General features: G+C 36.7%; 2 protein-coding genes and 2 pseudogenes across 3 annotated transcripts; 2 read left to right on the top strand and 2 right to left on the bottom strand.

The window, feature by feature from the left end:
- The first annotated feature begins 948 nt into the window (after positions 1-948).
- LOC111275569 (ER membrane protein complex subunit 8/9 homolog) lies at positions 949-3,479 on the top strand. Its single transcript, XM_022860973.2, has 5 exons — positions 949-1,301; positions 1,619-1,765; positions 1,879-1,938; positions 2,919-3,085; positions 3,193-3,479. The coding sequence occupies exons 1-5, from the start codon at positions 1,092-1,094 to the stop codon at positions 3,221-3,223; spliced, it is 615 nt and encodes a 204-aa protein (XP_022716708.1). The 5' UTR covers positions 949-1,091; the 3' UTR covers positions 3,224-3,479.
- Positions 3,480-4,485: 1,006 nt separating this feature from the next.
- On the top strand, positions 4,486-6,532 carry LOC111275571 (pentatricopeptide repeat-containing protein At5g66520 pseudogene; annotated as a pseudogene).
- A 135-nt stretch (positions 6,533-6,667) lies between these two features.
- Positions 6,668-9,808, bottom strand: LOC111275570 (oligopeptide transporter 5-like). Its single transcript, XM_022860975.2, is given in 9 exon segments — positions 6,668-7,233; positions 7,236-7,259; positions 7,262-7,424; positions 7,551-7,733; positions 7,817-8,084; positions 8,206-8,778; positions 8,877-8,974; positions 9,067-9,506; positions 9,601-9,808. Coding segments are annotated over 9 exon segments (2,256 nt in total). The 5' UTR covers positions 9,680-9,808; the 3' UTR covers positions 6,668-6,805.
- Positions 9,809-11,698: 1,890 nt separating this feature from the next.
- On the bottom strand, positions 11,699-14,142 carry LOC111275499 (oligopeptide transporter 5-like; annotated as a pseudogene). The gene is made up of 4 exons (XR_016333614.1): positions 14,061-14,142; positions 12,609-13,016; positions 12,430-12,525; positions 11,699-12,352 (listed from the first exon to the last, which is right to left on the bottom strand). The product of XR_016333614.1 is annotated as an oligopeptide transporter 5-like (transcript).
- Between the last annotated feature and the right edge of the window lie 127 nt (positions 14,143-14,269).

Genomic DNA, 14,269 nt, shown 5'->3' with positions numbered 1-14,269 from the left:
AAATCTGTTACCAAACAATTGTGAAATATGCTTGATGGATATGATGAAAATGTTGAAGTTGTGTGCGCATGATATGCTGATATTGATGATGGGAAAAATCCTCATTCTGATTATAGTGGCTTCCAATGTATAAAATGTGTTCAAAGCATTTTTATAACGTATGATGGGATTTTATGGAGAAGTCTTGTTACTTGTTAGTGCTTGCTTCATGTTTAACAATGTTGCAGAGCATTTTGTGTTACCCTAAAATGCAAATTCTATTCAAGATGCAAATAAGCTATAAATAATTGACTCCATCAAAAAGGCAAAAGCTTTTATAATTGGCTACAATATTCCACAGATAGACTTGTCGATCTACAATGCGATACGATAAATATGAGAACAAAAAAATAAAAGTGAAATAGTTTAAAATTTTAGTAATGATGGATTTAATAAAATTAAATAAATATATTTTATATTTTTTGTGTTAATATAAATTATAATATAAATTTTTAATAAAATATTTTATAAATATATAAATTTAAATATTTTATATAATATGAATATATGAATGTATAAATTATCATATTTATATGATTATCTTTACGTTAAATTAATTAACTTTTTCAAACCATGAAACCGACTTCCCATAAAACTCAAAATCTATATTTTTATGTATAATATTGTATGGTATCGTTTTTTTATATTTTTTATTTTAAAACTTTTAAAAGCAAGAAACAATGCCAAAGATATATATGTAACTCCAAATACAGATTGAAAATAAAAATAATTTTTGCAAATAAAAATGTTAAATGAAATAATAGAAAATGTAAATATGAGTGATAAAGATAATTAAATGGAAAATAAAAATGCATTATTGACAACCCGACTTGATTTTTCCACTAAAATAAAAGGAAAAGGTATAAACACGACATCGTTTGGTTACTCCTGACAGCTTCCTGGGAAATCCTTTCTTGTCAGCCTTAATAGCATCGAACTCAAAATTTTACAGAAAGTAAAGAGCCGAGTTGAATTCACTACAAACTCTCATTGTCGGCGACCCAATTAGCTCAGAGACTCGGTGAGTCTAACCAATCTAGAAAACAAAAAAAATGGTGGCCGAGTTGAAGTACGAGATCTCACAGAACGCTTACATGAAGTTGGTTCTACATTCTTTGATGCACAAAACCACGGCGGTCAACGGCGTCTTACTCGGCCGAGTCAACCTACAAAATGAAAACGTTGTTGAGATCGTTGACTCAGTTCCTCTGTTTCACTCTAATCTTGCTTTGTTGCCTCCCCTCGAGATCGCCCTCATCATGGTCTCTATATTCTCTTTTTAGGGTTTTCTTTAATGTGCTTTTTATTCTTTTAATAATTTCTTTCTCTTGGAACTCTTATGGTTTTGAAAAATCAGAGTTTTATGGTGGTTTAATTATTGGGTATTGACCAAAGATTCAATTGGTTAGTTAAAAACTGTTGTTGATTTGTCAAAGTTTTGTTTTTTGTTTGTTTTTGAAGAAAAGTCCCTCTTGGGCTATTTTGTTGGAAGTTATTGGCTTTGAAATTTGATGATGATGATGATGATATATATATATATATATATTTAGAGCTGTTCTGATGGGTTGGCTTTGATCAGGTAGAGGAGCATTATGGATCTGAGGGCTTGGGAATTGTGGGTTATTTCCATGCAAATGAGAGGTTTGATGATGCAGAGCTTGGCATTGTGGCAAAGAATATTGGTGATCATATTTGCCGGTACTTTGCCCAAGCCGCTCTTCTCTTGGTATGTACTTTGATTGTTGTATAATTTATTTTGCTTATTGGATATATATACGCTGCTAAGCTTGTTAGGGATAGGTCTCAGTTCTGTTTTGCTTGTGCTTTTCTCTTTTGTAGTTAGATAACAAAAAGCTTGAAGCTTTGCCCAAGGGGAAAGACCAGAGTCCTGTGATGCAGGTTTGTATTTACTTGTGATTTTTGAGTTTTAATTATTGCCTTTTTGGTTTTGGCTGATTTGGGGGAAGTGAAGGGAATAATGCCTTAGTAATTACTTTCGGTGGTAATGTGGGAAAAAAAAAGAAAGCACTATTATAGCTGGAAGAAAATTTTAGGATAAAAGCTATATGCAGATGAAAGAAGGGAGCTGGCATTAGTTCTTTCTTAGGATTTGCTGTAATAGGAGTTAAAATCAGAGGGCTGGAAGGTATAGCTGAAGGTTCTGTTGCTTCACGTATGCATGTAAGGTTGTTTGACATATCTGCTTCCCATGACTTCAGCTGTCATGCTGAGTACATTGCCAACCTTGGGGTTTTGTATATTTGGTTTGTGTATGTTGGTCTATGTTGTAGTCCTATCTATAGAGTAGGCTGCTAATCCAATTGCTATTCCCTATTCAGAGGTGTAGTCATTCCGAATCTCTCTGAATTAGAAGGTTGGATACCTTAAAGGAGCAAGGGCCCTTTGGCTTTTGAAATATAAGCTGTCTGTTGTTTGAAAGGATTGAATAGCAAAGGAACTAATGTGAATGTTGTGACTGTAATTGTCTGTTGTTCCTTGGGAGGGCTCTGATTTATTTATTTCATATGTGAATTCACTGCCCCTCCTATCCCCTGATTTTCTTCCCTTTATAATGCTTTAAACTTCATTTTGTCAATATGTGCTACATGCCGAGCGTAACAATATCAGCGCCACTGGTAAAAAAAACTTTCTCAAAATATTCCTGTTGACCATCAGATTTTGTGCATTAGTTACAGCATATGGCCTCCAATAGCTACTGTTTAAGTTGAATTAGATTTTTTTGAACTTGACTTTTGATGCCAGTCTCTGGTCATTTAGAGGTATTTTCCTTCAAAAGTTGTTGAATGATGGGGTATTCATGGTCCAATAGTGTTGCTATGCCTTTGGTTAATGGTAATATTTGTGTCATCATGCATTAGCTTTATATAAGGGATGCATCCAAGAACTGGAAACTGGCTGGACCGGATGGAGGCAGCCGACTGGTAATTAAGGAGCCTGTGGCAAATGTAGTTTTGTTGGATTACATTTCATCTGAGAAATGGCAGGATGTTGTAGATTTTGATGACCACCTTGATGACATTAAGAAGTAAGTCCTATGGTCTCCTCTTAACAGAAGAACGTTGAAATATTTGATGTACTTGGCTGTATTTGATTGGTTCTATGTCATTTTACATGCTATCTTTCTACTTGCAGGGACTGGCTTAATCCAGAACTCTTCAAGTAAGATCCTTCATCGGTTGGTTGAAGACAATGGCTGATGCGGATGCATGTCCTGAAAACCTCGAAGTAGACAATTAATTTGACAAACCATAGGGTTACAGATATTCTATTTGCCAGAAGATTTTGTTGTGATGTATTAATGGAGTATTTGTCATAAGTTCAAGAAGATATCATCCACGTTTCTTTAGTGAAACATGTGTTTTGAGTTCATTGTTTTAGAACTTGTAAGTGGAATGCAAAGCCATCATGTTTTGAATTTATTGACCTTGTGATTGAGTTTGACTATGAGGATGTTAATGGGTCATGAATTCATGATGTCACCTCAGACAGGTCTAAAATGGCATTTTGAAGCAGTTATCCTTGAATGAAGCCAGGAATGAACCTGACCCATGAGGGATGGATGGGCTATGTTCAACAAGCTTTAAAGAAGATGAACATGATTAGTTCTGAAAATGGAGACCACAGTGCAAGTTCAAGGAACCAGTTCAAGATCTTTGATTTGCTTTATGTTTTGATCATTTCAAGAATGCACTTGCATGCATTTCTCCCAAGAAAGTCATATCACTAATTTATTGTAATTATCATTGCTTATAAATATTTACACATCAAGTTATAACAAAACAACTTGACATTCCATAAGCAAGGGGTTTTTATCTCCATGGAGGTTTTTGTCATTGCAATCAAACCCATTTTTATAGAATAAAGATTAAAAAAATTACAGTTAATCTCAAATTTTCCCTCATTAGGCAAGATCCTAGTTAGGCTAGAAATACAAATCCTCTAATAAAACATAAAATTTTCTTTGTATTCAAATCTATGTTTTGTTATATTAATCTCCAATTTTTATTATCGTAAATATTGTTTTTGATTGATAAAAAAGATTAAAAAAATCCGTGAGCAAAAATTCAATATTTTTAAATTTTTAATGTTTTATTACAATCAATTAAATTTTAAATTTTTAAACGAAAATAATTAACAAATTTGTTTTTAACAAAAGTCTAATTAATGAAAATAAATATTTGAAGGTTTAATTGATTGAAAAAATAATAAAAATTTAGATGATTATTAAATTTTAATTTGTCAACTCATAAATGAGATTTATAAATTTTTTGAGATTTTTCGGATTTACACATTGTTTACTAACAAATAATCATGGGATTCAAATATAAACGTTTTATGCTTAAACTTCAAATCTTAACCACTTGTGCTAACCTCTATAGATTTTTTTTTTTTAATATGCTTTTGTCTTTCGGATTAAAAGAAACTAAAAAGTTAAAAAAAAAAAATTTTCCGACCCAAACTAGCAACGTTAAATCAACCAAAGACAAGACAAGCCGCTAAATTCGAAAAACCGTTAGTCATCTAATCTCATCAGCCGACTTAAGGGCAAAGAAAGCAATGAAAGTTTCCCTCTCTTTTTCACTTCACTCTCTTCCTTCACCAGCACAAACACTTGTCTCCAACTTCAACTCCCCATTAGAACTGAAACAAGCTCATGCCCATCTCATCAAAACCAACACCCCTCTCTCTCTCCTCCCTCCTTCTCGTATCGCTTCGGTTTGTGCTCTCTCCCCCGACTTCTCTTACGCCCGTCGACTTTTAACGCATTTCCCACAATCTCAAGTCGTCATTTGGAACTCTTGCTTGAAAAGTTTGGCTGAAAGTGAGTCCCCTTCTAAGGCAATCCTTTTGTTCAGCCGTTTACGCGAATGCGATGTTGTTCCTGATAGTTTCACTTGTGCTTTCGTTCTCAAGGCCTGCACGGCTTTGTTGGATGATAAAAATGGTAAATGTGTACATGGGGTTGTTGAGAAACTTGGGTTTAAATGGAACTTGGTTTTGCAAAACATGATCCTGAATATTTATGGACTGTGTGGAGAAATGGGTACGGCTCGGTTGTTGTTTGATAATATGCCTCAACGGGATGTTGTCAGTTGGAATGTTATGATTACCCATTTGGTGAAAAGTGGAGACTTTGAGGGTGCTTATGGGTTTTTTTCGCGTATGCCTGAGAGAAATGTGAGGTCGTGGACAATGATGATTTCTGGGTGTGTTCACTGTGGGAAGCCCAAGCAAGGGGTTGAGTTGTTTATGGAGATGGAGAAGATTGGAATGCAGGCTAATGAGGTCACTGTAGTGGCTGTTCTTGCAGCTTGTGCTGATTTGGGCGCACTTGAGTTGGGGAGGAGGGTTCATGAATACTCGAAAAGAAATGGATTTGGGAGGAATGTTAGAGTTTTGAATACTTTGATTGATATGTATGTGAAATGTGGTTGCTTGGAGGAAGCTAGGAGGGTTTTCGGTGAGATGGATGAACAGACGGTTGTGTCATGGTCAGCTATGATACAAGGGCTTGCAATTCATGGACAAGCTCAAGAAGCTCTAAGCTTTTTCTCAATGATGATTGAGATGGGGCTGAAGCCTAATGGGATAACCTTTATTGGACTCTTGCATGCGTGTAGTCACATGGGGTTGGTTGATGAAGGTCGTCGATTTTTCTCAGGCATGACTAGAGACTATGGTATTATTCCCGAAATTGAGCATTATGGTTGCATGGTGGATCTTTTCAGCCGAGCAGGGCTCCTTCAAGAAGCCCATGAATTTATAATGAACATGCCTATAAAACCAAATGGGATTGTATGGGGAGCTCTCCTTGGTGGATGCAAGGTTCACAAAAACATTGAATTGGCAGAGGAAGCTACCAGACATCTTGCTCAACTGGATCGTCTTAATGATGGATACTATGTTGTTTTATCTAATATTTATGCAGAAGCAGATAGATGGGAAGATGCAGCAAGAGTAAGGAAGCTAATGAAAAATCGAGGGGTAAAGAAGACACCGGGGTGTAGTTCAATCATGGTTGATGGAGTGATTCATGAATTTGTTGCTGGGGATGATTCCCATTCTCAAGCTAATGAAATATTTGATATGTGGGAAAAACTTCTGGGTGATATGAAGTTAAGAGGATATAGACCTGACACATCAGTTGTCCTATTGGACATGGACGAGAAAGAGAAGGAGAAATTTCTATATCGCCATAGTGAGAAATTAGCACTCTGTTTTGGACTGATAAACACACCTCCTGGAGTGGTGATTAGGATAATGAAGAATCTCCGTGTTTGTGAAGACTGTCATGCCGCTTTCAAATTAATCTCAACAATTGTTGACAGGGAAATTGTTGTGCGTGACCGGAACCGGTTCCATTGTTTCAAAGATGGCGCTTGCTCATGCCAGGATTATTGGTAATGAGTTAAAAAAAAAATATTATGTAGCTCTACAAATCTAATTATAATACACTTTTGATTTTTTCCCATCTCCTTGGAGCTTAGAAATCAAATTATGCACTGCTACTTCAGTATTTCGAAAATCCACTTGGATAGTTAAGATGAAAATATCAACAACTACATACCGAAAGAAAATCTCATACATCTTTCAAAATGAGGCTGCATCCTTAAAACTAATGAATTTTCAGCACTCTCGCGCATTCTAACCTAATGAAACAAAGCCATTGCTATCACTGATGGAGAAAAGAAAGACCTTTCGTCTTCTTATTTCCTATGTTGTTGGGCCCTTTGTTGAAGGAGTTTTAAAGAACAGGGCATCCTGCAGACATAATCCCTGCTGCCGTGGGACAATGTGCCAATGGGCAATGGTCACTGGCTTCCAGACCCCACCAATCTGGGCCGATGATATCATGGGATTGAAGGGTGAAGTAAAGGAGTACTCCCACGAAGGCAACCCCAGCATCCAGAGCAGCAAATAAGGTATAAGTATGCTTAGCCCACCATCCCCTGTACCTATTATACACGTACCAGTTAAAGAAAATTCCAACAGTTCCCCAACAAATAAAATGCACAGCTTTAGCTGGTGGCATGCCCTGTGTAGCTCCAAGGATCATTGGCATGTGTATTAGCCTGATCCATCTCTTCTCGGGGAATTTGCGTGATAGCCACCATACCGGAACAGGGGCAAGCAAGCCAATCAGAAAAAACCAGTTCATCTGCGGGTAGTTGCATTGTTTGTGAACATTCTTAGCGGACTACAATCCCCCAAATGATTGAAGCATGGTAAAATACATCATCACCAGGGCATGTCCAGGGACTCCCCTCGGGCAACAAATCAGGATCACATATGTGCTTAATACTCGACAGAAGCCACCATGCTGTTGTAAAGTAGCAAGTTGAAGCAACTATAGTTCCGAAAAACTGAATGTTCATATGACCAAGGAAACGAAGACAAGTTAGGAATATAAATATATATATATATATATATATATATATATTTCACGCAAATAAAAGAAAGCAACATTAAAATAATCACAAATTTATTACCTGTACAATGAACATCGATTTGGGAGGGATCTTCATATAGTGATCTAATTTGAAGTCCCCAAGCAAGTTCAGAGCTTGTACCATACTGATATAGCCGTAAGTCTTGAAAGCAACATTTGCAAGAGGCTTGCCGGGATAAATGTACCCAATAACCAATTCGGTGATCACATTCAGCCCCGGTTGCTGCACACAAAAGATCATGCTTAGAGATTTTGGAATAAAATCGACATTACTATCTGATGCTATTTCTTCAAGAATAATTGTACCATGTTCGTTGTAGCTTGAATTATCCCAATAGGTAAGGTAAAAAATAGTGAAATTGCGCAAGCTAGCAAAACTCCCCACCATGGAAGCTGCAGCTGTTTGCCAAAACCTTCACAGGCAAAGACGGAAAGGGCCACAATTGAAATTAATATAACATGAAACCAACATTCAGGGACTGCCTCATAATTCTTCTTCATCAGCCTTGTATGCACATCTGAAAGATTGTCTTTCACAGCATATGTCGTCTTTCTCCATAATTTCCAGATTGTTCTATTATTGATCAACAAAAGAAAACCAGAAAAGAAAAGAAAAGAAATAGAATTATCAAACAAAGAAAGGTAAAGAGGAAAGATGAGATCAATAACAAAAACGTGCTGTTAGAGATGCTTACTTTCCCTCAAACAGGGCGACATGGGAAATGGTGGCCGTGAGAGTTGCAAAGCTCAACCCATATAGGAAAGCAAATGTGATACTCAAATAGAGTTTGCTATAATTGTCATACTCTGGCAGATTGATGTCAAAAGTTTTCTGATTCAGAATTCTAGTAATGTTGTAAGGTTGACCAGCAGCATCAAAAGTATGAGAAGAAATCAAGGGAAATCGTCTAGCTTGGTATGAGTTTGACCAGTAAGCAATGGGAATAAGAACATAGAGAAACAAGAAGAACCCAAATAATATGTTGAGTATGGCAAATAAGGGTGTGGCAAGAGGGCTTCCCAAGAAGGCTGCAACGGTGGACCAATCAAAACCAAAAGAGCCAATGCCAAAGCCGTTTAGGCCTGATCCTATCTGCTGTACAGTGACAGAATCCTTCCAAATCCAGCAAACAAAGGACACAGCTGATATTGATTGGAAAAGATAGCCTGGTAAGATGTAGTAACTAAAGCTTGATATGAAAACCATGATGAAGAATTGTAGCCTTGTATGTCCCCTCTTGTCTCTCTTTTCCTTCTCATGTAATGTCCTATAGTTTACATTGACAAGTTGTTCAATTTGCCACACAAAATTCAGGAAACTTTGCCTACAATTTTCTTGTGAATGATAGGGAAATAATTGAAGTACCTGAACAAAGAAACTTGGACCAGGTTTGCTGGCCACCACAAGTAAGGTGAATCAACTAGGAATTTTCTGAAAACGCCAGCCCATCCGTATCCAAGCAGCTGAATTTCATCAATAAGAGGAAATATAAGGCTTTTCGGTATCATTTCCATGGATTATAAATCATGATATTGAATCGCATCATTTAAAGTACCTGTGTAGTTTGCGCTAGCAACATGGCTGCAACTGGATGCAATGTCCTGTGGTAGAAAGCCTTGACAATTGTGATGATATTTACTGCATAAACACCACCAGCTCCACAGTTGGCAAATATAGTTATCAGCACATGTTCTTTCAAAGTGAATGGCCCTGGATTCAATGAGAATGACCACTGTGTGAATGGAACTCGAATTTTGGTTTCTGGCAGAGTTGCAGCCATTAGCTTTCCTACAGGGAGAACAAGGATTTGTGCTGATATTGATGAGATAGAGAGCTGATTCTGACGATAGGCAAAGAATTGGTTCACAAAGGCAAGAATGCAACAAGATATTAGACCAAGAACCCATGTCCGAAATGTTAAAGCTGGTTCTGTCGGGTCATCTGTAATTGGAACCGTGAGCCTAACTTCTTCAATGGGATTGTCATCTACTTCATCTTTTGTAAAAGAAAAAAATTACCAATAAAACTCATTAGATACTCCTGCATTTCATAACATTCCATCATTTGAAAAAAAAAAAAAAAAACTTACCTTCTAGATTGGTTGCGGCCTGAAGTTTCTCAGGCAATCGTGATTGAGGTTTCCTGCCAGCTTCCACCTCCATTGCCATCTCTCTCCTCTAGCAAGAACCAAAAAGCAATACCTCAATGTCCAAACGACATCATAAATATATGCCTTTATTACCTATTTTTAGCTACTTCTCTTTCTTCTTTGACTCTTACATCTTGCAATATTATAGTTTTACTTACACCATATTGGAATTTTATAAACCTCGTGGCAAGAAACCAGCCTAAAATTTGGAACCATGGTCAAGCCCTCAAGGGGTACTACCTGCAAAAGATGGAGAACTACCTACGTATAACCTGTAAGCCAATTTCATTCTACTATACTTTTAATGAATTTTGCTTGAATTACAAGCTATATAGCTACTTATAAGAACAGAAAAAACATTGATTGCAGACCAGTATGACTTAGTTTTGAAGTATGGAGGTTTTGTTTATAAATAAATAGATTGGAAAATCATCTCATATAATGGTGGAGTTTCATGATGTATGATATAATAATTTTTTGATCATGGTCATGGACTAAAATGAAGTGTAAATAAGGACCACCCATATTATTGGAAAAAGGAATTGAAAGCAAGAAACATGTATGTATGGACTTATCATCATTGTTTTGAACAAACTCTCAAGGAATGTGATCAAATGGGCTGTCAATCATATGTCAAATAAACATATATAGGTAAAGGATCTGCCCACTTGAGCTAATTGAGACACCCAACTTTCTAGATGATTTTTATTAACTTACCAAGATCTGAAGTTTGGTTAATTACTAGTGACAGCTAAGTTCATCAAACATAATAATTGTCTTAAAGCAAGGGATGGTATGCATATTGGAGTACTTTCCTTAGAAAGGAAAAAAAGAAGAAGAAAGGAACAGATTGGGCAAGATTTGATCATGTCAATCTTCATTCCTAGGATTGTATGGTATAAGTTTGTAGTTGTGATCAATGTGATCAGATTTGATGCCATAATTTTTTGTTGGGGATTTTAATTTTATAATGAGCAAGAACGCAAATAACACAAATTGAGCTTGTCATGTTCATCCATGTGAAAATTCCAGTGTAAAGGTGATGAAATACCGAGCTAGCTAGTCACTCTATAGACTCTTGCTTCTGTGAAATCAACTATTCACCAAACTATCAAGGAAAATTTCAAAGCATTATTTAAGGCCTCATTTTAGTTTCATGATCCTGAAAATAAGAAGTGAGGTCCAACTTACTTAATTAACCGCCCACCTTGATATATTAAAGCTTGATTTGGATGCGTGGTGGGAGGGTTCTCACCGCACCGTGGGTGCCGTTGTATGACTGGACCCTTTCCAAATCAAGCCTAAATTCAGGAGCTAGCTAGCTGATGTGGACTGAGGAGGCTACTTTCAGTTGTATCTGTATGAAAAGGTCCATGATCCCGGATTAGTAGAAGAATCAACTGGGAAAATGCTATATGCATTTTCTGCATTATTGCACATCTAGTTTCGTCTCTCCGTTCCATTGGCATTTTAACCCTATAAAATTAATGATGGCCTTCATTTCCAGCATTGAAAAACACCAAAAGTTGTCGAAATGGCGTCAACACTAAAATCTGCATGCATACTTCTATTTCTCTTTTCATCCTTAAGCTTCAGTTTGGTTCATAGGTTCCTCTTGGATCATGAGTCTGAGTTTTTATCAGGATCAAGATCAGGAGCAGGTGGTAGTGGATATGGGTCGGGGATAGGATAATATGGATCAAGAGGTCACAGTACTGATCGCCTTGGCGGCTGCCTTCCAAACGAATGTCCTCCGACCTGTTTATGTCCAACTCAAACACCAGGAGGATCCACAACTGGAGTTACCAATGATATTTAAGAGGCTATCAATTACATAGCTACAGAACCCTATCCATTAGATATAGTCCATAGTCAGCCGTGGATGAGTAAAAAGCATTATAGAAAACCATCTTGCTAGCTAATAAGAATTATATGAGCTTCATATGAAGTTCAGAAATAATTCATTTTCTTTCAGTACATTGCTAATGATGCTTGGGAGGTTTATAATGAAAAGGAATATGTTTCAATTCACTTAACTTCATTGTATATCAATTTTCAAACCATCAAATCTAAGTGATATGAAACAGTTATATATTGATTTGTCATTCGTATCATTATCATTATCACTTAACTCAAGGGCGACATGTGAAATATTAGCCATTAGAATTGCAAAGTTTAATCCGTAACTAAAGGCAAACACAATACTTATATAGAGTTTGCTATAATTCTCATAGCTAGCCAGATTGATGTCAAAAGTTTTATCGTTGAGAATTCTAGTAATGTTATAGATATTGCCAGCAGCATCATAAGTGGACGAAGAGATCAAAGGATATCATCTAGCTTGGAATACATTCATCCAGTAAGCAATGGGAACAAGAACATAGTAAAACAAGAAAAATCCAGCTAAGTTATTGACAATGGAAAATAATGGTGTGGAAAGAGGACTCCCAACGAAAGCAGCAGTAGACCAGTCAAGACCAAAAGAGCCACTGCTAAAGCCATGTAACCCTGAACCGATCTGCTGGGCACAACTGAATCCTTTCATATCCCGCAAACAAAAGAGAGGCCTGGTATTGATGGGAAAGGGTACCCTGGAATAACATAGTAGCCGATGCTAGATATGAAAACGATGAGGAAGAATTGTAGCCTGGTAAGCCCTCCCTTCGATCTCTTTTCTTTGTCATGTAATGCCCTGCAGTTTGGTTTGTAAGTTATTCAGCATAAAGAAGACACCAGTTTCTTTTGTATGGTAGTGAGGAAGTGAAGTACCCGAACAAGGAGACTTGGACTAGGTTCGATGGCCACCACTTAAGGGGAATCAACCACGTATTTTCTGAATAAACCAGCCCATCCATATCCAAGTAGCTGAATTTGATCACATAGCAAGAAATATCAGGTTTTTGGGATAATTAATTTCCTTGAATCAAATCAAGCTGTTAACATGGTACCCGAATAGTTTGTGCTAGCAATAAGGCTGCAACTGGATGAAAGCCTCTACGGTAAAAGGCTTTGACAATGGTGAGAATATGTGTTGCATAAACTGAACTCGATCCACAGCTGGCAAGTATGGTAATCAGCACATGTTCTTTCATAGAGAACGGTCCCCGATTCAAGGAGAAGGACCACTTCGTGAATGGCACTGAAATTTTGGTGTCAGGAAGACAACAATTTGTGCTACAACAGAACTGAGAGAAAGTTGATTAACCCGGCAGCTAAAGAAGCCATTCAGAAACGCAAGAATGCACAAGATAGCAGAAGTTCGAAACGTCAAGGCTAATTCTGTTGGATTGGATCATCTGTGATTGGAACTGTCAATCTTACTTCCTCAATCGGACTATCATTCACTTCTTCATCTTCTGATAAAACAAAACAACCATTTAAAACTTGTATCAAATAATTATTCCATTTGTCATTCAGTCAATCATGTTGGGCTAAAAGCCTCCAATCCAATCACACCAATGGAAGTGAAATCAAACAATAAATCAAACACACAAGAGACAATAATTTAACGTGATTCGGTCCAACTGACCTACATCCACGAATGAGAAATAAGATCCACTAGTTATAGAGAATTACTAATTTACATCAAATCATCAACCTCACTCAACAATCAATACTCATAAGACATTCTCAATCTCCTCTAGTCCTATGGAGTATTCTCAACCCAAACGAACGTAAACCCAAACCCTTGTGCACCCTTTCAACATAACCAAACACATCCCCATATGCTCCCATATATCATACCTATATAGACCCTTTCAGATGCACCCTTTCAGTCTTCTCTAGTCCACTCACAAACAAACATACACACCCATAAGACGTAGTCTTCTCTAGTCCACTCACAAACAAACATACACACCCATAAGACGTAGAGCCCTAATACTCTTATGGGATGTTTATCCCATAAAACCCTACAACTCTCTTACATCTTTTTCTCATGTCTAACCCTGTAGAGACTTCACCTATTTATAACCATAAAAACTTGCCCATTAAGAATCCTTCTCCTCTTAGAATTCTTGTCAAACTTGTCTATTAAGAATCCCTTTCCTCTTGAAATTCTTCTTTTGTAAGTCTTCTTGTCCATCAAGCAATATCTAACAAATCTCAAACAAATCCCAAACAAATCTAAAACAAATCTCTTATGAGATTTGAGTCAATATTCCCAACAAATCATATAGAAATTAAAAGATTGTTAGCTTTTCGATTGATTCCATGTTGATATGCCATTGCCACAGCTTTACTTTTTCACAAAACCAATGACAAACTTCAGCAATGGTAACAATTCAGTAACTACAGCCTACCAGCCTGTTCTATAAGCTGTTTTTCCTTGTCATGTTCTTGGAATGCACATTTGTTTACAGCAAAGACATTTACGTTTTATATGTAACTGCCAGAATTACTGTCCATATTCTTGCATAACCTGGATCCTGTCCTTTTGCTAACCAAAATTACCCAATGAACTGACAAGGAAAGTAAAACCATATTCAAACTATATGCAATTTTCCTTATGATACAAAAACGGTGAAATTAGGCCCATTTTCAATTCTTCCAAATATGAAATTTCAAGGATTGCAACATATACTCAATCTATTTATGCATTCTTGTTATT

This window comes from Durio zibethinus, chromosome 25, assembly GCF_047325235.1.
Source record: "Durio zibethinus cultivar Kanyao isolate XHJ-2024 chromosome 25, ASM4732523v1, whole genome shotgun sequence".
NCBI classification, from domain to species: domain Eukaryota; kingdom Viridiplantae; phylum Streptophyta; class Magnoliopsida; order Malvales; family Malvaceae; genus Durio; species Durio zibethinus.
The sequence above is the reverse complement of the archived record's forward strand: the minus strand, read 5'-3'. Positions and strand labels throughout refer to the sequence as shown.

Excerpts from the sequence above, each read along its gene's own strand:
- LOC111275569 (XM_022860973.2), top strand. The coding sequence starts at position 1,092 with ATGGTGGCCGAGTTGAAGTACGAGATCTCACAGAACGCTTACATGAAG. Across the intron at positions 1,302-1,618 it reads TCGAGATCGCCCTCATCATG|GTAGAGGAGCATTATGGATC; the intron begins GTCTCTATATTC and ends GGCTTTGATCAG. Across the intron at positions 1,766-1,878 it reads CCCAAGCCGCTCTTCTCTTG|TTAGATAACAAAAAGCTTGA; the intron begins GTATGTACTTTG and ends TCTCTTTTGTAG.